Source organism: Hypanus sabinus, chromosome 5, assembly GCF_030144855.1.
Source record: "Hypanus sabinus isolate sHypSab1 chromosome 5, sHypSab1.hap1, whole genome shotgun sequence".
In the NCBI taxonomy this organism is placed as follows: Eukaryota; Metazoa; Chordata; class Chondrichthyes; order Myliobatiformes; family Dasyatidae; genus Hypanus; species Hypanus sabinus.
The window spans coordinates 168,165,514-168,192,614 of NC_082710.1; the positions used below are offsets into that span (position 1 = coordinate 168,165,514).

A 27,101-nucleotide genomic window follows, 5' to 3' on the forward strand; every position below is an offset into this window, starting at 1 on the left:
TACGTGCACCCCAAGAAACTTCATGCTCTTCTCTTTCCACAGCAGATATGCAATGGGGAGTGGTCAACAGGCAAGGTGCCATGCAAACTTAAATTTGACCTGCTTCCGCTTCTATAATTTGCATGTTTTTTTTGAAATTATACACAAAATTGAATAAACATAAAACCAAAACAAGATCTCAATCCAAAGCATTGGCAATTCTTTTTTCCCCATAGATCCTGATACCCCCAATAGATTGTCTGTTGCTCCAATTTCCAACAACTGCAGTCACTCAGGTCTCTTAAATGAAAGAAATTCTAAGCAGTTTTTCTTCAAATTATTTCCTAATGGAGGGCTTCAGAATTATTGTTATGAGGACGGGAGAGCCTGTTTATGGGTGATACAATTATGTGAGATTCCAGGTAATCCAAAAATAAGTGTATCCACAAATGTGTTTTTTCTTATAAACGCTGCTTTTCTGAAGCTATGTGCCTATGAGTAGGGTTTTTTTCATTGCGCACGCTGATACAATAAACTCGACTTTGATTTTGGTATTAGAAATCTCAGCTAGCGCTCAAACCGGTGACCGTCCGACGCCTCACCCAACATGGCTGGCGAACGGTGACACGACGTCCGCCGCCCTTCTTTGCCGGAAGTGGGCTAACCGGTGCGCCGGTCTCTAGGGCGACTCGGTGTCCGAGCTACTTGTAATTTTAACCCGAGACAGGATGAGGTTGTGGGTGAATCCTTAATTGAATGAGGCTTATATTTTTTTTTAAAGCACTTGATTTTGAAGTAAACCATTAGCGGGGTAGTCGGTCTTTTGTCTCTGGGCGGTGGTGCCGCCCAGAGCGGGGCAGCGGGGCAGCGGGGCAGCCCGGACCCGGGGTGACTCCGGGCCGCAGTTCACTGGGATTTTAATCATCTGTGCAGCCGCTGGCCGAGCCAAACCCGATCAACCCTGCATGCATCTTATGCGCGCCCGTCTTTGATCGCTGTCTTTTGTTGCTGAGATTGTCCAGCATGGAGTTCCCGTTTGATATTAACCCCCTCTTCCCCGAGAGGATCTCGGTGCTGGATCACCACCTTCAGCCCGGCCGCAAGAGCAGCTCCAGCAAGTAAGTGTTACCGTCCGGGGCTCTCCCTCCCTACCCGGGTATCTCCCCCATACCTCCACCCTTCCGATCCTCTGCCTACCCGGCGCTCTGAAGCGCTTCTTGCTCCCTCTTCCCCGCCCAGCAACCGGTGTCTCTGCCTTCCTCTCCCCCTTCTCTGCCGGACTTTATCCTTCCCCGCCTTACGCCTAAAACCACTGCCAACCACCCTTCTTCCCGACCTTACCTTTGACCCCTCTCCACCCTCCCTATCCCTTCCTTGAAGACCACCCCCTCCCCCAATCCGGTGCCCACCTCCTCCCTCCGAACGTGACCTGTGTCTCATATAACTGCATGGTTCATTGACTATGTGAATGTTGGAATTGAGCAAAGGTGCTCTCAATACCCTAGTGAAAGGATTTACTTCAGAGCTTGTAAAACTGGAGGAGGAACAAAAGGAGATGGGGAGAGGGTGTGGACTCCCAGAAAAATTATTTCGGAAGCTGGAGATCTTCACCACAAATCCCAGCAGACATTGGAACTTTCCTTTTATTGCGGGGGTCAGATGTTTGAAAGATTATATGCTCTTCACGAGACTGAGAATGAGAAACACAATTGATTTCTGATGTGTGTACTGTATTCTTTGTAGGCACTACCTGTTTTTATAGCAAATTCCCCATTGTTAATGATTGGCCTCTTTTACAACATTAAATAACATATTTAATAGAAAATGTATTCAGTTATTTCAACAATTGGCCAGTGTTTCTATTTGTACACAGGACAATCCCATTTTTATTTTAAAATATCACACCAGCTAAGCCATTGCACTGGGCTTAGTGAGGTGCTGCTCCCTCTTTATCAACAGCCTGTCTGTAGTGTTCCTTTAGGCTTGTTCTCAGCTGGTTTTGCAGGCAAAAGTGGATGATTGATGGGTGATTGTGACAGCAGAAGTGTGGGAAATTGAGGCTCTTGGAGCAATTCCACACAGTATCTCTAAGTTCCCATCAGCTGTGCTGGGCAAGCATCCCATTAAGCTTCCGTTCGGCCCGCCGTGGTGAGATTTTAGTGGAGACCCTGGTAGCCTGTAACCAGATCCACAGGTTTGAAGAGTTTGAGGCGATCTGGTATGTCAACAAAGACTATTAGCAAATTTCCACAGATGTACCATTGGAGAGACTCTTGACTGGTGTGAACCCTCCAGTGCAGCCATCTCCATCACGGGTACAACTCTTCCCACCATCAAGAACATCGTCCTCAAGAAGGCTGCATGCGTCATTGAGGACCCTCACCACCCAGGACATACCTTCTTCTCATTGCTACCATTAGGGAGGAGATGCAGGAGTCTGAAGCCACGTACTGAACATTTTAGGAACAGCTTTTTCCCCTTTGCTGTCAGACTTCAAAATGGTCCATGAACACCACCTTACCATTCCTCTTTTGCACTGATTATTTATTTTTTATTGTCACGTATTGCAATTTTTTTGTATCTTGCACTGTACTGCTGCCTTAAAGCAAACAATTTCACAACACATGTCAACGACAATAAACCGGATTCTGTTCTTTCAAGTAATCGGGCTGACAGCTGCGGCTAGAAGAGCTGAGGAGCTGCCACCTTCCGGACTTTTCAGGATGCCATCGCAGATCTGTGCCAGTAAGCATGCCTGCATTCTGGTTCACACTACCTCCCCAGGGCACAGACGCCGTTAAATCTTGGCAGACCTTAACCTTGGAAGGTCGGCACAATTTGACCAAGACTCCGCCGCCTTGGAAAATCTTGGGCACGCGGTATCATAACGGCTAGCATAGTGCTGTCACCGCTGTCTTCAAGATGTTTGTATGATCTCTCAGTGACTGTGTGAGTTTCCTCTAAGTGCTCCGGCTTCCTCCCACATCGCAAAGGGTCCTCGGACTGTGTCGGTCATGGACGCAAATGACACATTTGACAAACAATTCATCTGTAATTTGCACCTCTGAAGCCTGTCTAGTTGCTGATGGATTTGGCCAAGGGTTCAGTCCTTTTCTTAGGCAGACACTCGGGATTGAGGGTGACTGACTTCCATTCTTGGTTCTTTGGAGGTGAGCCAGCCCAGTGCTGGATCCACAAATTCTGCCACATGAGACAGGTGGACGGCTTGGGAGCTGGTGCTCTCCTCCTGCTCTTTATGTTGGGCCTCAGCGTCAAACTCAGCTCCGACCCATCCCAGATGCTTCTCTGCTTTGAGAGATTGTGGAAGTTGTGGCAAGGCAAGGGTTAAGATAATGTGCATGCAAAGGATAGTTTACAGACAGCATGCAGTCAACTGGGGACATCACTGGAGAAATCATTGAGAGCATAGCTCCCCTCTGTAGAGCATGGGGCCAGCGATATCTGGCATTCTGAGATAAGGAGGCAACAAAGGGTGACCCTGACTATTGGCCTGTTTACTAATTCTGAGATAACATTGTCCTTTAATGGATTCTGTATTAATAAGTGTATTGTTGTATTGTGATTGATTATGCATTAAGGAATTTGAGCATTCACAAAGTGTCCAGTATTCAACTAGTCGATTTCTGTACAAAAATGTAATTTCTTTGTTCAGACTTCCGAACAGTTGCATGACAGGGACCATGTGCTCCTTTTGCACAGTTAAAGTGAGATCGAGGAACGAGTGCAAGTTGTCAGATGACTAGATCATAGGCCAGGAATTCTCCAAGAGTCGGTGAGGATGTTGCATGTTTTCCAAGGAGGCCCTGGAGAGTATTTTTTCCTCTCTGCACTGACAGAAATCTTCCTGTGATGAGTGCAGAATGGAGTGACTTTGGAATCTGATGTTGGTCGTGCATTAGCCTGCAGATGAGACCTGTGAGGGTAAGGTCGTGTGGCATGTCACCCTGGGAGGGCTCTGTTTGGTTCGGTTATCCTTTCAATGGAGTTGGAGGGTCTGGCAGAGATGGCTGTGGTGTTGGCTCTCCTTAGTGTGCCTGCCGCAGGTAGTTCAGTGATCCTGGATTATCCAGGAGACTGGGGAGCACCGTAGCCCAGTAACCCATGAGCGCAGTGCACCAAACAAGTCAAACAGGAGAGTGGGCCCCACAGTGACACAGAACCTCTGCCTCACAGCCCCGATGACTGCGGTTCAATCTGCTGCATGTTTGTTCTGTCACCATATGGGTTTAAAGAGACACAGCAAGCCCACATTGCCATTAACTCATGAACCCGTACATCTTCGGAGAACCCAAGCTCGTGGGGTTACGGGGACAATGTACAACACTCGTTATGAGCGGAACCCGGGTCTCTGGTGTCGCAATAGCACCATGCTGACCCCTACACTACTGTGCCACCCTCCAGTTCCCTTCTACATCCCAAAGCTTTGTCCACTGTAAAATTGCTCCTTGTGCTTGTGTTTGGGTGAGAGGTAGAACCTGGTGTTGGTAATGTGGGGTGAATAGAGTTGTCCGAGTGTCAGTGGATCAGCACGGTTTCAGTGGGTTAGATTACTCTGAGAGAGGCTGCCCTGCCTGACTCCAAGCTTGACTGCCGTTGATTAGGATCACACCAGACCTTTGTGTAGCTCTGCTGGATCTATTTGTAGATTTCCTCCTCCGACCCTAAGGCCTACTCCTGATTCAGGTGGATGAAGCAGATGTCAGCACCGTGACCCCTCTTTCCCTGCCCCGAACGCCTGCTCCTCCCTCCTCAGTGCCTGCCCCCATCCTGTAGAGAGGTGACCGTATCACTGAACAGCATCAGCTTCTCCGATCTGGCCATTGCAGCTCTGAGCCTGTCAGAGTGTCACCGTCAAAGTTTCTGTGCAAATCTCTCAGTCGAGTGGTGATGTTCTAACCAGGACGTATTCCAAATATTTTTAAGTGATGATATCAAATTTAATTAACTGAACTGAAATCCCTCAGCTTCTGTGGTGGGATTTGAATGCGTGTCTCTGGATCATTACTCTATTAAATTAACCGATACACTACCTTTCCCTTCATTATATCTCTATTAAAGTTCTTCTTGGAAAAGAAACGAGTCACTTCAGTGACAGGCTGGATCTGGGTTGGCTTGCAGAGGGCCGTGACTGAGTAGCGGAGTGAGGTAAAGGTATAGACAGGGAAACGAGATGATTGACTGAAGGAGGCTGCACCCATCTTACTGTTATCAGCACGGACACAGGCCCTTCAGCCCAACAAGTCCATACTGAGCACGGTGCCCACCCAGAAGGTCTCCATCAAATGTTTCTTAAATTATCCTGTTGTACCTGCCTCAACCCTTTCCTCTGGTAGGCCGCCACCCCCTGCGTGGAAAGAGTTGCCCGTTCCGTATACTCACCACCCCCTGTGAGGAAAGAGTTGCCCGTTCTGTATACTCACCACCCCCTGTGTGGAAAGAGTTGCCCGTTCCGTATACTCACCACCCCCTGTGTGGAAAGAGTTGCCCGTTCCGTATACTCACCACCCCCTGTGAGGAAAGAGTTGCCCGTTCCGTATACTCACCACCCCCTGTGTGGAAAGAGTTGCCCGTTCCGTATACTCACCACCCCCTGTGAGGAAAGAGTTGCCCGTTCCGTATACTCACCACCCCCTGTGTGGTGGTAGCCCGTTCCGTATACTCACCACCCCCTGTGTGGTGGTAGCCCGTTCTGTATACTCACCACCCCCTGTGTGGTGGTAGCCCGTTCTGTATACTCACCACCCCCTGTGTGGAAAGAGTTGCCCGTTCCGTATACTCACCACCCCCTGTGTGGTGGTAGCCCGTTCTGTATACTCACCACCCCCTGTGTGGAAAGAGTTGCCCATTCCGTATACTCACCACCCCCTATGTGGAAAGAGTTGCCCCTCGGGTTCCTTTAAATCGTTCCCTCTCACTTTTAAACCTGTGCCTCTCCAAATTTTAAACATTTCTAAATATGAGGTTGCTCGTCATTCTCCTATGTTTCAGGGAATAAAGACCTAGCGTGCCTGGCACTCCTGTTCCTATAACTCAGGTCCTCTTGTCCCAGTAACATCCTTGTACAGTACTGTGCAATAGTCTTAGGCAGATGTACAATACGTATACAGCTAGGGAATCTGAGACTTTTGTACAGTACCGTATTTGCCAATGTGGAACGGAGAGTGAGTTTGTAAATCTGGCGGGAGCAGAGGATGTTGGGAATGGCGAGGGCGGAGTGCCACTGGAGGGGTGTGGGACAGGTGGCGGAGAAGGAGTGCCGGGGGCAGGGGCTGGCACAGAGCAGACACACCCAGCCCTGAGACACCAGGCAAAGTGATCTGATTCCAAACAAATGGTTTGTTGATCATTACAGAATGTCTCTGGTGCTTCCTGCTCCCTCCCATCTTCCTTCCCCTGACCCTGCCCACTTCCCACTCTCAGTTCCCAATAGAGACCCATATCAGAATCAGGTTTATCATCACTCACCTTTGTCATGAATTTTCTTTTGTGGCAGCAGTACAATAGAATACGTAAAATGACGACAGTACTCTGCAAATGTCTAAAGCACCCTAGCTATATATATATGTGTGTGTATGAGTTTTGCACAGTACTGTGAATTTTTCTACACTCGTTTCAGTTTAACTATGATGACTAAAGCTGTACACAGTACTCTAAGTGCAATCACAATAATAACTTGTACAACTGCAGCATACTGTTCCAACTCCTATACACTACTGACAGCTATACTCGTTGCCCTGACTGTTGAAGGCCACTGAACTAAATACCTTTTTCACCATCCTGTCTAACTGTGCCACCGCTCTCAATGAGCAATCTCCAGTGCCCCATCATTCACAGTATGTCCTAAACTGGTTGGAATCTTCAAAGTTCATCACCTCACACTTTATTAGAACCTAGTTGCCACTTCTTGGCCCACTTCCCTAACTGATCAAGATCCCCCTGTAACCTACGATAATCTCTGTCACTGTCAATAGCAAGGCATTCTGATTTTGTTTCATCTGCAAACTTACTAATCAAGCCTTCTGCGTTTGCATCCAAATCATTTATATAGTCAACAATAAATAGTTTTCAGCTCTCATTACTTATAGCAAGTGGCTTTGTATAATAGAAAATCAGGATTTGGACTGTTCTTATAGCTGGTGAATGTGGAACTTCGTATGGATTGCTTTCTTGGATTTTTGTTATCTGTATGTGATTAATGCACTGTGTTTTGCACCTTAGTCCCTGAAGAAAGTTGTTTTATTTAGCTGTATACATGTATACAGTTGAATGACAGAGAAGTGTAACTGTGGGCGGGAGCCTGGTCTGGTGAGCCCCTCTGCGTCACAGACAGGCAGTAAGAACAGCTCAGGCTTGGAACTGGACGTCCCTGAAAAAAGCCATTGCTTCATACGAATGGAACTCTGTTGAATACCTCTGCCGGTCTTTGCATCTCACAGATTCCCAGGCAGGAATTCCTATGACTCATGAATCTGCATTCAGATCATGCTGGGTTGCGGGGAAGAGGAGGAAGTGCTGAACTTGTGAGATGAGGTCACGATTAACGCTCCCATGTCTTCACTGCTCAAGCTCTGTTAATGGTGATGTTGAAGACTCATTTGGTTATGGGTTTAAGCTGTCTTCTGGAAGACCGAACACCAACAGAGTCGCAGGATCTTACAGCAGCCTTTCAGCCCCTTTAGTCCATCATGATATCTCATTTTATTCTCCCTACAATGTCGTCACCTTCGCCAGATTCTGCCACTGGGATAATATACAGTGACCAATTAATCTATCGTCCTGTATATCTTTGGAACAGTGGAAGACACAGGATCACCTGGGGAAACCCAGTCACAGACAGATTGAGCAAACTCCAGACAGTCAGGCATGGATGAGTTGTGCCAAAGGACATCTATCCCTGCTAAAGATGCTATTTTTGTTTTGTGCTGAGAATCAGGTTTAATATTGAAGGACGTCCATTTAGAACAGAGATGCAGAGAAATTTCTTCAGTCAGAGGGTAGTAAATCTGTGGAATTTGTTGGCACGAGCGACTGTGGAGGCCAAGTCATTGGGTGCATAAGGCAGAGATAGATAGGTTCCTGATTAGCCAGGGCATCAAGGGGTATTGGGAGAAGGCAGGGGAGTTGGGTTGACTGGAAGAATTGCATCAGCCCATGATTGAATGGCAGAACAGACTCGATGGGCTGAATGGCCTACTTCTGCTCCTATATCTTATGGTCTAAATGTGCTATGAAGTTTGTTGTTTTGCAGCAGCAGTACAGTGCGAATACCCTTACAGGCTGAGTCACCCTTTATCCAAAGTGCTTGGGGTCAGAAGTGTTGCGGTTTCATATTCTTTCAGGTTTTGGAATATCTGAGCTGGCTTCTCTCTTAGGCTTCTGAAGCCTTTCCTATGAGCTGCAAGGCACAACAGGTTTGAGATCAGAGTTTTCCTTCTAGATGAGCTGCCAACCACAACTGACAAACCCCATCTGCCCGAAGCGACTGGTTTTAAGGCATCAGTAACCTGCCTTTGCCCCTTCTCCTGTCAGTAGAAATGGTTCCGCCAGGCTTTGTAGCTAAGCCACACGTGAAGGCCAGGAGCTGGACTTGGCTGTCTGAGGCTATTTGAGATGCAGACCATTTAGGAGTATTTAATAGGTAGTGGGAGCTTGTCCCCATTACCACGCCGGTTATAACAGCCTTAAGGCAGTGAGTCGCAGTCCAATGCTCTGCAGTGGACATACGAATGCGGACTCTGGCATCCATATGTGGATATGGGCAAACCTGGAAATGGTTCTCCTGGTAGTGAGAAGTGGAAGCAGGCTGTTTGTGCCTTGATTGGGGCCTCTCCGCTGCTGGCCACAAACACCAGGCTGTGAGTGCAGCTGCAGCACTGGACTGACCTTGGGATTTTCCACTCTGTGCGTGCGTGCTTCCTTCCAACCGAAACCTCGGATGTATTACTGAACATGACAGGCATCCTGCCCTGTTAAATGTGACTCAGGCTTCAGGATATGAAGAGAATAGTGTCACAATCCCACAGAGGATTCATACTGCCATCTCGCCTCTCAACACGTGCAAGGATTAGATTTTAAAGAGTAGCTGTGTTTGTCACGTGTACATGGAGAAGTGAGGATGGTGCTGGGGGCGGCCCCTCAAATGTTGTCGGCTTCCGGCAACAACTTGCCCTTCCCCCAGCTCACTGGCCCTAACCGTACGGATTTTGGAATGTGGGAGGAAACCGGAGCATCCAGAGGAAACGTACAAACTCCTTACAGACGGCATTAGGAATTAAACCCCAAATGGTGATTACTGGTGCTGCAAAGCGATTGTACCGCCCAGGCTTGGTCCCCTCATCAGCAGTGCGTGATTTTAAAAATCTCTTGCCTCTTATAATACTGCTGTCATGGATATATATTGGATAATATTAGATATTGTGCTTCCTCCACTGTAGTTTCACTTGAAAAATCCCTCACTGGTTATGAGTCGGCCTGAGATGAATGCAAACGTTTTTATTTCTCGCCCATCCATGTACTGTATGTTGCAAGTGAAGTGTCTATTAGTCTGCTCTACTTGAGTAAGAGAAGTCCTAGTAATCTGCATTCAGCAATGTTGGAGCAAAGTTTTCCCAAATGTGAATATAAGGAGTCAAAGATATAAATATCACCAATCTGGGATGAACTGGTTTTTATGAGGCTTCTCCCAGTTAAGTGTGTTGGAAGGTATCTGGGGTGTAATGCATGCATTACCAGGTCCAAGCGTTAATTCCCATTCCGACATGTCGGTCTATGGCCTCATCCACTGGCACGATGAAGCCACTCTCAGGTTGGCAGAGCAACCCTCTTATTCCATCTGTGTATCTTCTAATCTGATGACATAAACATCGATTTCTCCAAATTCTGGCAATGTCTCCCCTCCCCCCCTTTTATTCCCCACTCTGGCTCGCCTCCTACCTTTTCCCTTCACCTCTCCTGCCTAACACCTCCCTAAGGTGCCCCTCCTTCCCTTTCTCCCATGGTCCTTACCTTTCTCCTCGCCAATCAAATTTTTTTTCTTCTTCCATTTTCCACCTATCATTTCCCAGCTTCTTATTTCACCCCCTCTCCCTCACCCACCTTCCCCTTCACCTGGTTTTGCCAATCACACCAAATGATACTCCTTCCTCTCAGCTACCTTATTCTGGCTTATTCCCCCTTCCCTAGTCCTGATGAAAGGTCTTGGCCCAAAATGTCAACTGTTCCTTCCCCTCCATTCATGCTTCCTGACCCACTGAGTCCCTCCAGTATTTTGTGCGTGTTATTGTAGATTGCTGCCTGTTTCTCGGGGGTGGAGATGGTTTCCATCACAGAAATCCTCCATCCCCCCTCGTTGCCCTGACAACTGTGCTTCATTTGTTGCTGCCCTCAAAAACGAGGATCGAACTACCCTAATCTCCACTCAAACAGCGAGTGAGCAGCACATTGCCTCAATTGTTGCTGCTCATGACCTCATCCGACAGCTGCTGCTCATTAATACGTGGCTGATTCCTCAAGTTACTGAATTACTTTTGACATTGGTTTTCCACTGTGCTTTTTCTCATGTGCTTCCAGCTTAGACTTGCTACCCTTTGCATTCCTCCCTCCACCCCTGCTCAGCTGGAAGCTGCTAAACCCTGCGACCCACTCTTGTGCAGTGATGCAGAGTCTTGACCCAAAACGTACGTTATCCTCCACAGATGCTGCCTGACCTGCTCAGTTTTCCAGAGGTTTGTTGTTTGCTCCAGACTACGCTCCTGCAGAGTCTTGTGTCTCCACCCCACAGTGCCCTTTGTAACTGACTGTATCTCTGTTAATCCTTAACACAGATGTCATCACAGGTGTTATCATTTCAGAGGATCTGTCCTGGGCCCAGCGCACAAGTGCAATTATAAGAAAAGCATGGCAGTTTGTGAAGATTGGCATGATATCCAAAATTTTGAGGAACCTGTATACTGTGTAGTGGAGAGTATACTGTATGGAAACGACACAAACACTAGTGGATGTGGCCAAGTCCATCAAAGTCTCCCCATCACTGATGCTCTCTTGCTGCTGCAAACAAGAAGAAGGTGCAGGAGTCTGAGGACCCACACCACCAGGTTCAAAAACAGTTATTACCCCTCTCGAACCAGAGAGATAACTTCGCTCAACTTCACTTGCCCTGTCACTGAACGGTTCCCACAACCTATGGACTCATCTTCAAGGACACTTCATGTCATGTTCTTAATATTTATTGCTTGTTTGTTTGTTTATTGTTTTTCTTTTGTATTTGACAGTTATCTTATGCACATTGGTTGTTTGTCTGTCCTGTTGCGTGCAGTCTTTCATTGATTCTACTGTGTTTCTTGGATTTACTGTCAATGCCCACACAAAAATGAATCTCAGGGTAGTATATGGTTACATGTTTGTATTTCGATAATAAATTTATTTTGAACTTTGAATCCAGGTCTGGTACACTCTCACTTCTGACCTGATGTTGTATAGATAGATACTTCATTCATCCCAAAAGAAATTACAGTGTCACAGTCACATTACACGTGCACAGATATACAAATATTAGAAGAGAAGTAGAAAGAATAAAAAAAAGTTGCCTCAAGCAGTCTAACAGAAGGAGGGGGGGGGTCATCACTTCCCCGGCTATATGTTGACTCATTATAGAGCCTAATGGCTGAGGGTAAGGTTGACGTCAGGTTGTTACGAAAGTGCTCCTCTGTTCAGCCGAGGCAATGTCAATGCCATTTTGTTGCCCCGTCCCTTATTACCAGTTGCAAATGTGTCTGTGCTGATGTCAATCAGAATCTCTTGTTCTGTCACTCATTAACTCCACCCCAGTTACTAGTTAAATATACAGTCCCATAAGCACATGAACAAAGAGTAAACATAGGACGTTTGTCCCCTCTAGCCTTCTCTGCTGGTAATGCATAACAGCTGATTTGGTTGTCAACTGGCCATTTCCCTCCACAGATGCTGCCTGACCTACTGAATTCCTTCAGTAATGTGTTGTTTTGTTATCTGATGGTAACTTCAACTCCACATTCCCACCTGCCCATCAAGGAGCAATGTAACTCGCCACATGCATTCACGTGTATCAGGAATTTCCTGTGGTGTGTTGGCATGAGTTCTTCATTGGCCGAGAAGCTGAAGGAGCTGGACTGGCTGCTGCCTGCGTCAGAGAAGAGTTGATGTGCGAAGGCAGTGATCGTCTTAGTTGCTTTTCCTGCGATCACAACTCCCTGTGGACGCTGGGGGTGCTGCATGGCCGTGGTCGTGTTGGGAGCTAGGCCTCAAGCCGTGGTGTTGCCTGTTTATACTCGTCAGGAGAGAGGTATCGAAGTTGATGCTGTTCAGCAGAGCCGGTGTGACACAGTGTCCAAGCTGGAGTCAGTGCTGCCCCTAGTGTTCACTCAGCAGAATACAAGCTGTATTGTGTTTGACTGCAGACTGCTGCAATATTCATGGACTCAGGGACTTGAATTTTTTTTGTGTGACTGTATTATACTGATATCTTGTATGTGCTATGTGTACCTGTATTCATGTGTGGTTGAATGACAATTAAATTTGAACTTACAACTTACAGCAATTATGAACAAGGAAGAATTATGAAATTAGAACTATGGCTATGGAATAAAATGCAAAATTAATGTCAACATCTATTTACAATGTAAACAACATTTTAAAGTTTGGCTTAGTGTTTACAGTGCAGTGCATTGACTGAGGGAATAGAGGGGATAGCTAGATGAGATTAATTGCCTGGGAGGAAGAAACTTTTACAATTGCATGACATTCTTGTTTTAATATGGTAACCTTGGATCTTTCAGCTTAAAAAAATCTATCTAAACTTTAAATATATTCAAAGACTTTTCTTCAACCACTTTGTGGTAGAGCATCCCAAAGAGGTAAAACTCTTTGGGAGAGAATCAGCACAGTAGCAAAGTGGCTGGGATAATCTTTACAGCAAATTCTTGCTGCTTTCTAAGGAAACCACAAACAAGAGAAAATCTGCAGATGCTGGAAATCTTAGCAACACACAGAAAATGCTGGAGGATCTCAGCAGGCCAGGCAGCATTTGTTGGGGGGGTGGGGGGGGTGGAGTACATGGATGCTGCCTGGCCTGCTGAGTTTCTCCAGCATCTTGTGTGTGTTGCTCTCTGTAAGGAGATTGCATGTTCTCCCTGTGATCGCATGGGTTTCCTCCCATATTCCAAAAATGTACGGCTAGGGTTGGTAAGTTCTAGGTGTTGGCATTGGATGGGCTGCCCTCAGCATATCCTCGAGCGGTGTTGGTCCTTGACACAAATAGTACATTTCACTGTATGTGTGAGAAATAACGCAAATTTTTATAAAGATCTTAAATCTTTAAATTAAACAATCAGCTCATTTGTCCTAAACAATGAACTCCAACTCTAAATTCTCCCATAATAATCTCTCTCTATCCACCACATTAACATTTATCAGGGTCTCGATACTTCAATCAGGGATCATTTTGCTATTTTAAACTCCAGTCTGTCTAACTTTCCTCATGAACATATCTAATTAATCCAGGGATTTTTTTTTCCAGAGCTGTTTCTAATGCATCCTTTTTAACAAAGTAGATGAACATAGTACTCTAGGTACATTCACACGTGTCCTGTATTGATGCTTCACCCCACTCCATAGGGATTTTTATAACTGACCATATCTGTATTAATCGAGGGACCTCATGCTTTCACTCAAAAACCACAGTTGTTGAGCTACTGATGTCTGGCATGCCATAAACCCTCTGATGTGGTGTTAATTATGATGGTTTCCAGCTTAAATGCAGTGCAAGTTAGAAAGTATTGTTGATGATAAAGCAGAATGCCAGCTTCAGGGAGCAGAAAGGGAGTGGTGGTGTTGAGAAAATCAGGTTGATTGTAATGACATTAGTCATGAACCTTGTTGTTATGTGGCAGCGTTAGAATGCACGCAGTACACGTTACAATTAAAAAGCATAGGTGTTTAAAAGAGGAATGGCGAATTAGAGTTCATGGACTGTTCCGAAATCTGATTATGGAGGGTAGAAGCAGTTCCTGAAACACTGAGTCTTCCGGCTCCAGTACCTGCTCTCCGATGTTGGTAAAGAGAAGTGGGTATGTGATGAATGGTGGGGGGGGGGGGGGGGGTTCCTTCCTGATGCAATGCCTCAAGGAGGTGGCACCCCTATTGAAGATGTCTTCGATGGTGGACAGGGTTGTTCCTGCGGTGGAGCAGGCTGAGTTAAAGACCTCTGCAGTCACTTGTGATCCCGTGCATTGAGGCCTCCATACTAGACGGTGATGTAACCAGCTAGAGTGCTCCCCATGGTCAATCTGTAGAAATTTGCTGGAGTCTTTGGTGACATATCTTGGAGTTTGGGGTCCTGTCATCAGCTAGTTCAGGGATCGATGGGAAGTCTGGAGACTAGAGGCCTGGAGACCCTGAGACTTGTTCTGGACCATAAAACACTAAGAGAAGAATTAGGCTGTTCGGCCCATCAAGTCTGCTCCACCATTCCATCATGGTTGATTTATTATCCCTCTGAACCCCATTCTCCCACCTTCCCCATCCCCTGTAGCCTTTGACGCCCTGACTAACTAAGAACCTATCAGCCACTACATTAACTATACTCAATAACTTGGACTCCACAGCTGTCCATGGCAAGGAATTCTACAGATTCACCACCCCATGGCTAAAGAAATGCTTTCTCATTTCTGTTCTGATGCTGTACCCTCTGGTCCTAGATTCTCCTACCATAAGAAATATCCTCTCCACATCCACTCTCTCTAGGCCTTTTTATGTTTGATAGATTTCCATGAAACTACCCCCATTTCTTCTAAACTCCAGTGATCATAGGCCCAAAGCTATCAAACAATCCTCAGACATTAACACTTACTGTCCTGGAATCATTCTCGTGACCCTCCTCTGTACCCGCTCCAATGCCAGCACATCTTGTGTTACATAAGGGGCCCAAGACTGCTCACAATCCTGCAATCTGATCAGTGCCTTATAAAGCCTCAGCATTACATTCTTGCTCGTATATTCTAATCCATTTGAAATGAATGTTAAAATTGTTTTTGCATTCTTTACCACTGACTCAACTTGCAAGTTAACCTTTTGTGAATCCTGCACAAGGACCTTTAGACCTCTGATTTAAAAAAAAATCCTCCCCTTTTAATATATAGTCCATGCCTTTATTCCTTCTACCAAAGGCAATGACCATAAACTTCCCTACACTATGTTTTCCATCTGTCACTTCCTTGCCAATTCTCCCAATCTGTCTAAATCCTGCTACATGTTCCCTGCTTCCTCAACACTACCTGCCCCTCCACCTGTCTATAAATTTGGTCACAAAGCAATGAATTCATTCATCCAAATCATTGACATATAACATGAGAAGAAGCAGTCCCAATATGGACTGCACTTTGTGTATTTGATCACTTTTGGGCCCCTTATCTAAGAAAAGATGTGCTGGCATTGGAGAGGGTCCGGAGGAGTTTCATTCCTGGAATCATTCTTGCGGAAGGGTTAACGTACGAGGGGCGTTTGATTGCTCTGGAGTGTAGAGGAATGAGGGGGATCTCACTGAAATTGATTGAATATTGAAAGGTCTGTATCGAGTGGATGTGGAGATGATGTTTCCTATAGTGGATGAGGCTACGAGGGGTGCAGCCTCAGAATAGAGGGACATTCATTTAGAAAAGAGATGAGGAGGAATTTCTTTAGCCAGAGGGTAGGGAATCTGGAATTCATTGTTACAGGCAGCTGTGGGGTCCAAGTCACTGGGCATATTTAAAGTGGAGTTTGATAAGTTTTTGATTAGTCAGGGTGTCGAAGGTTATTGGAGAAGGCAGGAGAATGGGTTTGAGAGGGATTAACAAATCAGCCGTGATTGAATGGTGGAGCAGAATCAAGAGGTTGAGTGGCCTAATTCTTCTCCTATGTTTTATGGTCTATAACATAGCATCATGTTATCAGCATTTACAAGAAAAACATAAGTTAAACATAAACTATGCTTGACTTTTACAAGAACATAATTAGAACAAAATACAACAGAAGTCTATTTTAGTGCAAAGTGGTTGTAGTGTTACTAAACTGTAGTGATTCGGGTTTTACCAGTTGAGTGGTAATTGAATGTGGTGGTGGTGTGAAATTTCAGGCTTCTATGCCTCGTGCCCAGTGGTGGCTGTGAGAAGATGGCATGGCCCAGCTGGTGGGTACCGTTGATGATGGATGTTGCGTCTTGAAGCAGCGCCTCCTGTAGGTAGTGGGGAGGGATGTACCGACTACTCTGCAGATTCTTCCATTCCTGTGTATTCAACTTTAACCACAATTACCTCGGCAGTTCAAAGAGGTGTATAACAACATCTCAAGGACTTTTGGCGAAAGCTCTCCAGAAGTACTGCCAATAACTACAAAATTCTCATCCTTCGTGCCTTTATTGAAAACCTCTGCACCCTCATGTTGCCTTTGATATCCACTCCGTATGGAAGCTGATCTCACGTCACTGCTCCAAGAATGATGGTGATACACTCTTCTGTCTCCACAGGGCCACTCTTGAGAACCAGCTTGCTGTGGTGTTGGACAAGATGGGGGAGGCTTCAGCCAAGGTAAAATTGGCCGTGAGTTGCTGGCTGTTCTATCATTTTCATTTCAGAGGATATAACCTCTACCCATACTGTTATAAAGCAATCAGAATTTAAGAACCGTTACAGCAGAGGAGACCATCATGCTCCCCACCCCCCAACCCTGTACCAGAGCAATGTTGTAACTTTGACTTTTCTTCCTTTCCTTATAAAAATGTTTGCATCATATCTGATTCCTCTTTGAAGCCCACTAAGGAACCTGCCTACACATTGTCTTACAGGCTAGATGCAGATCCTCTGGCCCACCGACTGTACCAGCTCTCAAGCACCCATTTAGATTTAGCCTGTGTTATTCTCCCCTTATTTTTATCAGCTCTCCCCTGGATTCTACCACCCACCTACACATTAGAGGCAATTTACAGTGGGCTAATTAATCTACTGACCCACACGTCCTTGGCACATGGGAGGATACTCGGGTGTCCAGGGGAAGTCCATGCGGTCACAGGGAGAACATACACACTCCATACAGAAAGGTCAGGATTCAAGCCAGATCACCCCTGGAGTGTAGGGTCGCAGCTCTGTTAGCTGCGTCACTCTCCTGTCCTTCAGCAGTGCACTCCAGATTCGAACCATGTGCTCAAAGTCAAGCTTATTGTCAAAGTACTGTATGTTCCAGGCTTTTACAGGAAAATAAAGAAATACAGTAGAATTTTTGAAAAACTGTACATAAACAAAGATTGACAAATAACCAACTTGCAAAAGAAACCAAATCTTGCAAGTAAATAAAAAAGTACTGAGAACGAGTTCCAAGAAGTCATTGAGAGTGAGTCTGCAGATTGTAGAATCAGTTTAGGGTTGTGTTGCATTGGTTACCCTTGCTGGTTCAAGAGTCTGATGGCTGTGTAGCATAAAAAGTATTTATTCATCCCACTGTCAATTCTTTTTCCTTTTATACCCATGATCTGTAGTTCTCAAGCCCTTCCACCAAGTGTGTCTGCTGTTCCCTGTCCCTACTGTATCCAGACCCCTTATCACTTCATACACATGCATCAAATCTCCGCTCTGCATCTCCAAGGGAAGCAGTCTATGTACAAGTTGTAGAGGCTTTCTGTGCAGTACTGGCTGTCCAGCTATAGGAAGGATGTATTAAGCTGGCTATGGTGCAGATAAGATTCACGGGGATGTTACCAGAATTGCAGAGCTTGAGTTACAAGGAGAGTCTGGATAGGCTGTGACTTTATACTCCTGAAGTGTAAGGAGTAAATGGGTTACTGTAAGGAGGTTTATAATTTCATAAGGGGTGTAGACAAGGTAGATGGTCACTATTTCCCAGGATTCGGGAGTCTAAACCTAGAGGGCATAGAGAAACCCTGCCTGAGGATTGAGAGTGGAGTAGGATTCTACAATCCTGATCGTTCCCCGTGCTCCTGTGGCCCGTGACTAGTTGCTTACACACTGGAGTGGCCCTGTCTTTTTCACGGTCTTGTTCTGTTGCAGGCCCAGCAGCTGTCCGCACCCATCACCAACGCCTCGCGGATGCAGATGAACCGGCATCGTCTCTACATCCTGAAGGACACCGTCGCTAACCAGTAAGTGCGAAGCCTAGTGGCTTCTTGTCCCCACGCAGCTGTCCAAGTAGGAGAAGTTTTGATTTCAGCAGCTTCCTCACAATGAATCCAGTGTGTAGTGGGTTGAGGTGGGTAACATTTGGGATTTAGGAACCCAACTAATTCCTGGACAAATTAGATTTTTATTGTCCCCCTGCCTACCTCCTCACTCTGAGGCAGTTCTGTCATCCAGTTACCTTACGAGCATAACTTCTCCCCAAGTGGCTCCCATCGCCACCTTCCCTATAAGATTCTGAAGCAGTGAACAATCTGCTGGAGGAACTCAACAAGTCAGGCAGATCAGTGGGAGGAAAGACATTGTCAATACTTCAGGTCGAAGTTTAACATGATGCAGCATCTTGGGACATTTAGGTTAATTTCTTTAAGCATGAGGTATGTTGTACATGTCAGTCTCTGACTGTTAACTGATGGTTCACTCTCTCCACAGTGGGAAGGGAGCTGCTATTGGTTTCCTGAAAGTCGGAAACAAAAAACTCTTTGTTCTGGTGAGTTGTGTGTTAGTTTTCTTGATTTTCCTTTAAAAGCCAAACTCCCAAAGCTTTGGTGGTGTGTGATCTCCATATTTATTTAAAGATAGAGTGCACAACAGGCTCTTCCAGACCTTCTGGCGTGCCGCCCAGCAACTCACCTATTTAACCCTAAGCTAATCACTGGGCAATTTAAAATGACCATTTACCCTATTAACTGTTATACCTTTGGACTGTGGGAGGAAACGGGGGAAAGCTGTGCGTACACGAGAAGGAACGTACAAACTTACTTACAGGGAGTGCTGTAATAACCGGAAGCCTTGGATGAATTATGAGGTCCAGTCCCTTTTGAAGGCTAGAGCTGTGGCTTTTAGGTCCGGAGATACCAGTCGCTAAATGAAATCCAGGCGTGAACTCCGGAAAGCCATTAAGGGCGCCAAGAGGCAAGCGAGCTAGCTGGAGTGTTTGCTGACATCTTCAACTGCTCCCTGCTTCAGTCTAAGGTCCCCTCGTGTTTTAAAAAGGCAATGATAATCCCGGTGCCGAAGAAAATCAAGATGGAATGCCTGAATGACTACCGACCTGTGGCTCTAACATCAATTGCTATGAAGTGCTTTGAGCGATTGGTTATGGCACACATCAACCATAATCTATCGGTCAACCTCGACACTTTGCAATTCGCCTACCGGAGCAATAGTCAAAGGCAGATGAAATCACTCTGGCACTACGTTCCTCCTTAGAACACCTGGAGAATAAAGACGCATATGTAAGGCTCCTTTTCATTGACTACAGCTCTGCCTTTAATACCATCATTCCAAATAAACTGATTCCTAAACTCTGGAACCTGGGTCTTAGCACTCAGATCTGCAGCTGGATCTTCAATCTTCAACTTCCTCACAGACAGGACCCAGACTGTAAAGATAGGGGACAAGCTCTCCTCTACAATCACTCTGAGCACCGGTGCCCCACAAGGCTGTGTACTCAGCCCCCTGCTGTACTCACTGTACACCCATGATTGTGTAGCCAAGTTTCCATCAAACTCAATATATAAGTTTGCTGATGTCAGACCGCACCTTGGGGAATGATGAGTATGAGTACAGAGAGGAAATTAAGAACCTGGCGTCATGGTGCGAAGACAATAACCTATCCCTCAACATCAGCAAAGACGAAGGAATTGGTTGTTGACTTCAGAAGAAGTAGCGGACCGCACGACCCCATCTGCATCGGTGGTGGAACAGGTCAAAAGCTTTAAGTTCCTCAGGGTGACTATCACAAATGACCTGACTTGGTCTAACCAAGCAGAGTCCACTGCCAAGAAGGCCCACCAGTGCCTTTACTTACTGAGAAAGCTGAAGAAATTTGGCATGTCTCCGAAAACCCTCACTAATTTTTATAGGTGCACTGTAGAAAGCATTCTTCTAGGGTGCATCACAACCTGGTATGGAAGTTCTCCTGTCCAAGACCGGAAGAAGCTACAGCAGATCATGAACCTAGCCCAGCACATCACACAAACCAATCTTCCATCCTTCAACTCACTTGACACCACACGCTGTCAGAGCAGTGCTGACAGGATAATCAAGGATAAGTCCCACCCAGCAAACACACTTTTTGTCCCACTTCCCTCCGGGAGAAGGTTCAGGAGCATGAAGATTCATACGGCCAGATTTGGGAACAGCTTCTTTCCAACTGTGATAAGACTGCTGAACAGATCCTGACCCGGATCAGGGCCGTACCTTCCAAATATCCAGACCTGACTTGCACTACCGTACTTTCCCTTTTCTATTTTCTAATTATGATTTATAATTTAAATTTTTATTATATTTACTTCGATTTGTACTTCAAGGAGCGCGAAGCGCAGGAACAAATATCACTGTGGTGATTGTACGCTCTGGTATCAATTGTTTGGTGACAATAAAGTATTTGTTTGTTTTGTTTGTTAATAGCATTGCACTAACCACTATTCTACTGTGGCACTCCAGTTATATGTTGCCTTGCAAGACCAGAATAGAAAGGATCGTTAACTGATCTGTTGTATACTGATACTGAAGCTGTTACAAGGTGTTGGAGGACTCACCTGCACTCAGCTCTAATATTCCCTTCTGTGTATTTTCTCATTCCTTAGACCATAATACATAGTAGGAGGATTAGGCCATTCAGCCCATCGAGTCTGTTCCGCCATTCCATCATGGCTCATCCTGGATCCCACTCGACCCCGTACACCTGCCTTCTCTCCATATCCTTTGATGCCCTGACTGATCAATTTCTGCCTTAAATATATGCACAGACTTGGCCTCCACCATAGTCCACAGCAGAGCATTCAACAGATTCACTACTCTCTGGCTAAAAGAATTCCTCCCTACCTCTGTTCTAAAGGGTCGCCCCTCAATTTTGCGGCTGTGCCCTCTAGTTCTGGATACCCCCACCATAGGAAATATGCTTCTTTATACACTACAAAAGCCCCTGCTCCCAACGCACCAGCTATCATCGAAACAAAACACTGAAAACTTGCATAGACCCAGCAGTTGAGACAGCATCTGTGAAGATCATAACGGAGTTTATATCTTCATATGAAATGTCAGCTTGGTTTCTCTCCACTGATGCTTCCTAACTTTTTCTTCCCAGCATTTTCTGATTTTATCTCGGATTTCTGTCATCCGCTGTTGTTCATTTTCCTTGAACAGCCGATAATGATGAACTCTCGATCTACCATGTCATGGTTCTTGTACTCGTTCTGTGCTCTGCACTTTCTCCATACCTTTAATTCTTTTAGTTGTATTTCCTTAATTTTCCTTTTGTATTGCCCTGATGTATCTGTGCATGGAATAATCTGTCTGAATGCATACAAGCAAAAGCTTTTCATTGTATCTCGATGGCCTGATTGATGAAAGCCCATGAGCCACACTTTGCCTTCACCCTGTCTACCTAATTTTGCAGAATGTAGCACCTTACACTAATCTGAATTGAGCTCCATTTGCCGTTCCTCGTCCCTCTTGCACATCTGATTGAAATTCCGCTGCAATTCTTGATGACCTACTAATGGCAGATTTAAGGTATCACAAAGGAGCTGAGGCAGAGAGTTTGACCATAAGACACTGGAGCAGAATTAGGCCATTCAGCCCATTGAGTGTGCTCCAAGTTTGGACCCTTGCGTGTCAAGCACAGTAATGAAGGGTGCAGATAGCTGCAGAGGTGTTAAGTGGAAGCAACGAGGGTTATGGAATCGAAGCGGAAGGGGAGATGATGAGGGAATAAATGGGTTGAGTGAGGTTGGAGGAGTTTTAGGTGGCTGGGAAAGTTCAGGGTTTTGCCTCCCAGGGGCCATTATGGAGCATTGGCCATGAATGGCTGCAGAATTAGATCTCAGCTGATATTAATGAAAGGTGATTAGCTGGCCAGGAGCAGCAGGAAGATGAAGAGAGCTGAAGTTCATCTCCTCGCTAGCAGGTTCATCTCATTGAAAATATCCCATCTGTATGTATAACAGCTTGGTATGGAACTGTGGCCACAGAGAGTTGTGGAAACGTGTTAGACCAGCCTCTCTTACACAAGAATTAGAACAGAATTAAGCCATTTGGCCTCTGGAATCTGCTCCACCATTCAGTCACTGGTTGATTTTTGTTCTCACTCCCATTCTCCCACCTTCACCACCTTACCAATCAAGAACCTATCAATCCCTGCCTTACTCCCTTACACCCAGTGACTTAACCTCCTCAACCCTCCATGGCAACAAGATCCCCCCGCTGAAGAAATTCCTCCTAATTTAGTTCTGAAAGGACATTCCTTTATTCTGAGGTCATGCCCTTGGATATTAGACTCTGTTACTAATAGAATCATCCTCTCCATGTCCACTTTATCCAGATGTTTTCTTATCAGGTAGGTTTCAATGAAATTTCCCCTCCACCCCCTGTCTGTCTGAACTCCACTGAGTCCAAGATGAGAAATATGAAATGCTCCTGATATGCTAAGCCTTTCATTCCTGTCATAATTTATTGTGAACCCCCTCTAGATCCTGTCCAGGGCTAGTACATCCTTCCTTTGATATGGTCATAATACTCCAACTATGGTCGGACCAACACCTTCTAAGGCCTTGGCAGTGGTGGTGGCATCCGTTGATCTCGAGAGACCATGGATCTGCGCCTGGAGTTTCCAGGGCACAGGCCTGGACAGGGTTGTATGGGAGACCGGCAGTTGCCCAAGCTGCAGGCCTTCCCCTCTCCACGCCACCGATGTTGTCCAAGGGAAGGGCACTAGGACCCAAGCAGCCTGGCACCGGTGACGTCACAGAGCAATGTGTTGTTAAGTGCTTTACTCAAGGACACTGTTACGAACCCCGTAACTGGGTGACTTACCAGCAAAGATAGAGGCGTCCGTTGAAGTCTGATGATACTATTTTTAACAGTATTTATTAGTAAAAATACACAAAAATAATATCAATGCAAATATACAGATAATATACGACATCAATACTAAACCTAAAAGTGTGGGTATAATAATAATCAATAAGAAATGAGCTCTATCGTTGTCTAGGGGATAATTTATTGTCCGATGGAAATATAAAGTTCACTGCAGTTCACACAAGCTGCCTTTTTTTTTGGTTGTCGCTGTGTTGCAATTGTTGGAGAGAGAGAGAGAGAAAGATAATGGAAACATTTACTGCTACGGGTTTTTCCAACCTTCCTTTATGATTTCGATCCGTCAGGTGTCTCGTTGTTGTGGCCGTTCAATTGTGACCTCCCCATTAGCTAAACCGTTCTTCCGTGGTGAGCCCGCCATCCAGGCAAGGGAGGACGCACACGAGCCCCCACTGGCTTTCGCTATAAAACGCTGTCACGGGATTTCTAGCGTTTCTCCTGGTGTGTCCCCAGACCCCTCTTTTATCCTTACTCACGGAGACTCAGATGTCAATCAGGTTGGGATGATGCAATCTCTCAACCAGACCACTCTGGTTGTCCCCTGAGGGGTTTCAATGAAGAGTACAGTACTCAATACACAATTCCTTCTCCAAGAGACAATAGCAGTAGTCAGTGGTTCCATTCCACTTATGTCAGGAGACATTCCAAACCTTGTGTATTCTGCATCTCTCTCTCTCTCTCATGATGTGTATCTCTCACATTTCCTGGGTCTCAGACCCGAAATAATAGCGATCTTGTGATTCTCAAGAAGGAGGGGGCAACTTTGTACCCTTCGGCCCCTCAGAGTTGCTTCACCTTCGTAACAACACAAACACGCTGCCTCAGCTGAGGCTCGAACCAGTGAACTTCAGGTTACTAGTCTGATGCCTTGCCCACTAGGGGCACGTACCAACACACGGCCTTGGCAGTACATCTTATTTATATTCTAGTCCGCTTGAACTAAACCTGTGTTGCTAGTTTTCACTGGATCATTGTTATCTGTTCTCTAGTTTCAAATCAAACAAAACAACCAGGTGGTCATTTAAAAAAAAACAACAACTGGATTGATTACTAATGCCTTTGAGGGAAGGAATCCCAATCTGTATGTGGTTAGGCCTGTTTGTAGCTCCAACCACAACAGAGCAAGTGGTTGAGACAGGTACAATAACAATGTTTAAAAGATCTTTGGGTGAGGACATGAATAGGAAAGGTTTAGAGGGGATATGGGCCAAGCCTGGTCAAATGGAACTGACTTGGTGGGCACCATGGTCAGCATGGATAAGTTGGGCTGAAGGGCCATACATGTTTCCATTCTGATTTACTCTGAGTCTCTCTCTGAAAAACCATGACCCCTGCCTTGTATATACCTGCAGCTGTTTATCTGCTCAATAACTCCACACGTTTCTCTTTGTTTCTAGGATGGGCAAGGTGCGCACAATGAAATGGAGCCCCTGTGCGTGCTGGACTTCTATGTACATGTCTCACTGCAGCGGCATGGTTATGGGAAAGAGCTTTTTGACTACATGATTCAGGTAGAGTGCAAACATGAGCTTTACCTGTCAGAGAGGGAGTACAGACTGTTTGAAATCAATTGAGTTGTGAAGGGTCTTGACCCAAAACGTCAACTGTTTATTTCACTCATAGAAGCTGTCTGACCTGCTGAGTTCCTCCAGCATTTAGTACATGCTGCTCTAGATTTTCAGCAGAATCTTTTCTGTCTCTGAGAGCAGCTGGGTTGATGTTTGATACAGCTTGAATGAACCCAGCTCAGTAGCCTCCTCTGTTGTTTTTGTTTATAAAGGATTTCTTTTGAGAGATTGTCAATATAGCTAGATTACAATTTGCCATTCGTTACAATCCTAGGACAGCAGAAACTGTTCCATCAGTCTTTTTATACTAGCTACCTCCCTGATATCTTGCAGTCCCTTCCACTCAGCTTTTGGTGCCATTCCCAGTGCAATGTTGAGGGCCCTATTGAGAGAGAGGAAAAGAGGAGCAGTTTCAGATGAGATAGAAAACCATGTCTCTCCAACTTCTTTCAGCATGTTAAAGAACCAGCTGCCACTATTTCTTAAAAAAAAGAGCACAGGGGCTATTTATTTATTTATTTTGGAGAAGTCTCTTTTGGCCTAATGAGCCCCCGCAGCGCAGTTACACCCATGTGACCAAATAAGCTACCAACTCGTATGTCTTTGGAATGTGGTAGGAAATCGCTGCACATGGTGGAAATCCACGTGCTAAGGGGAAAATGTACAGGCAGAAGCGGGAATTGAACTCAGTTCGCTGGTGCTGTAATAGCATAATGCTACCCATGCTGGGGATTCTGCCTGATCTTTATTTCTCAACCAGAATTAGATTGTTTTCATAAATGTATTTTTATTTCTGTGATTTCAGTAATTCACCACTGCTTACACTAGATCAGTGGTTTGCAAGGTGCAGCTCAAACCTTTAGATAGGCTCTGGGAAGTTTTAAAAAGAAGGGGTCTTCCAAAGTAACCCCAGTCTGCAGTCTGGAGATATTATAATTGGGAGTCGTGGGTGAACCAGTTAGTTAAAGCTGGTCATCTGGGAGGAAATAGTTTGAGAATTATTGAAGCAACGAGCAATCTGCTGGAGGGATTCAGCAGGTTGAGCAGCATCTGTGCTGGGGGTGGAAGGAATTGTCAGCATTTCTGTACTGGATTACAACAGTTCCGAATGGCTGCAAAGAACATAAAGCACTAGATCCTTTCTCAAAATTGAAATTTGCTGGGTTTTTTTTAAAAGCTTTCTTTCTGAATTGATGAGACCTCCAGGCACATTCACAGACATAGGTCGGAGTCTCTGTTGAGTTGAGAGGGCAGTAGAGATGGAGAATTAGGAGCAGGGGCACATTGGGCTTCAGATCTTAGCAGAACGGAGCAGTGAAAACCTGTAGGATTGGAGGAGTGCGAAGATCTTGAAGAGTTATGGGTTTGTGCAGATCTTTGAAGATAAAAATATGATTTGTTTTCATGTTTACCGCAGTACGAAGGTGTAAAACCTTATCATCTGGCCATCGATCGTCCCTCCAGCAAGTTCCTCAGCTTTCTCAGGAAGCACTATGGCCTGTCAGCCACGATTCCTCAGGTAAGCAAAGCTGGAATTTTGTAATTTGAGGCTGATGGTTGTATATTCGTTCCTGTAAGTAGGGCTGTAGATCCTTACATCAGAAACAAACCTCCATGGGCTACAGTGGGGCTGTTGAGAAAGTCCAGATAGGTCGCTTCACCTATCCAGAGTTGCTCTCCTTACCTTCGGCCGGCGTCTGAAAGGGCGAGGCATAGAAGTCTATGTACCTAATGGCAGACAATTCCATTAGTGCAGATGGACAAAAAAATAGTCATGGACCTTTCCTGTGTTGTGCAATACTATGAATCTAATATAAATTCTCCTGTCTCTGTCTACCAGTAACCCACTTTTGTTCTCATTGATCTTTCCCTTTCTGCGTGCCTGTAGTGATTCTGACACTTAATGAATTCACTTTTGTTCTGTTTTCCATATCTTGGTCACCCTTTGTCAGACCCCAAACCACTCCCAATCTTCAGTCTTACTACAACTTAAAAGCATTTTCCTTGCGTTTTAATGTTGCCTCTTCTTGTTGTGCCTTTAAAGAAATGTATATTTATTACAATGTCTATTAATTATATGTTTCCAATAGTGGGGGAGTCTGGTACCAGAGAGCAGAGCTGCAGAATTGAAGGACATCCCTTTACAGCTGAGATGAGGAGGAATTTCTTTAGCCAGAGGGTGAAATTCATTGCCACAGACGGCTGTGGGCTCAAAGTCATTGGGTATATTTAAAATGGAGGTTGATAGGTTCTTGATTAGTGAGGTTACAGGGAGGAAGCAGGAGAGTGGGGTTGAGAGGGATGATGATGGAATGGCTGAACAGACCTGATGTGCAGAATGGTTTAATTTTGTTCCTATGTCTTATGGTCTAAACAATGACTATTTGTATTAAAGGCCAGCCAATACCTGTCCCCCATTTTGCCCTTTCACATATTTTCCCAGTCTATACCA

General features: G+C 45.5%; 1 protein-coding gene across 1 annotated transcript in view; it reads left to right on the forward strand.

Annotated features, from left to right (window-relative positions):
* The first annotated feature begins 248 nt into the window (after window positions 1-248).
* atat1 (alpha tubulin acetyltransferase 1) overlaps window positions 249-27,101 on the forward strand; it is a 56,165-nt gene continuing 29,312 nt past the window's right edge. Inside the window, exons 1-6 of the mRNA XM_059970855.1 lie at window positions 249-1,097; window positions 16,538-16,598; window positions 18,072-18,163; window positions 18,630-18,687; window positions 24,479-24,592; window positions 26,067-26,168. Coding sequence (XP_059826838.1) covers window positions 1,003-1,097; window positions 16,538-16,598; window positions 18,072-18,163; window positions 18,630-18,687; window positions 24,479-24,592; window positions 26,067-26,168 — 522 coding nt within the window. The 5' untranslated portion in view covers window positions 249-1,002. The remainder of the gene's footprint in view (window positions 1,098-16,537; window positions 16,599-18,071; window positions 18,164-18,629; window positions 18,688-24,478; window positions 24,593-26,066; window positions 26,169-27,101) is intronic.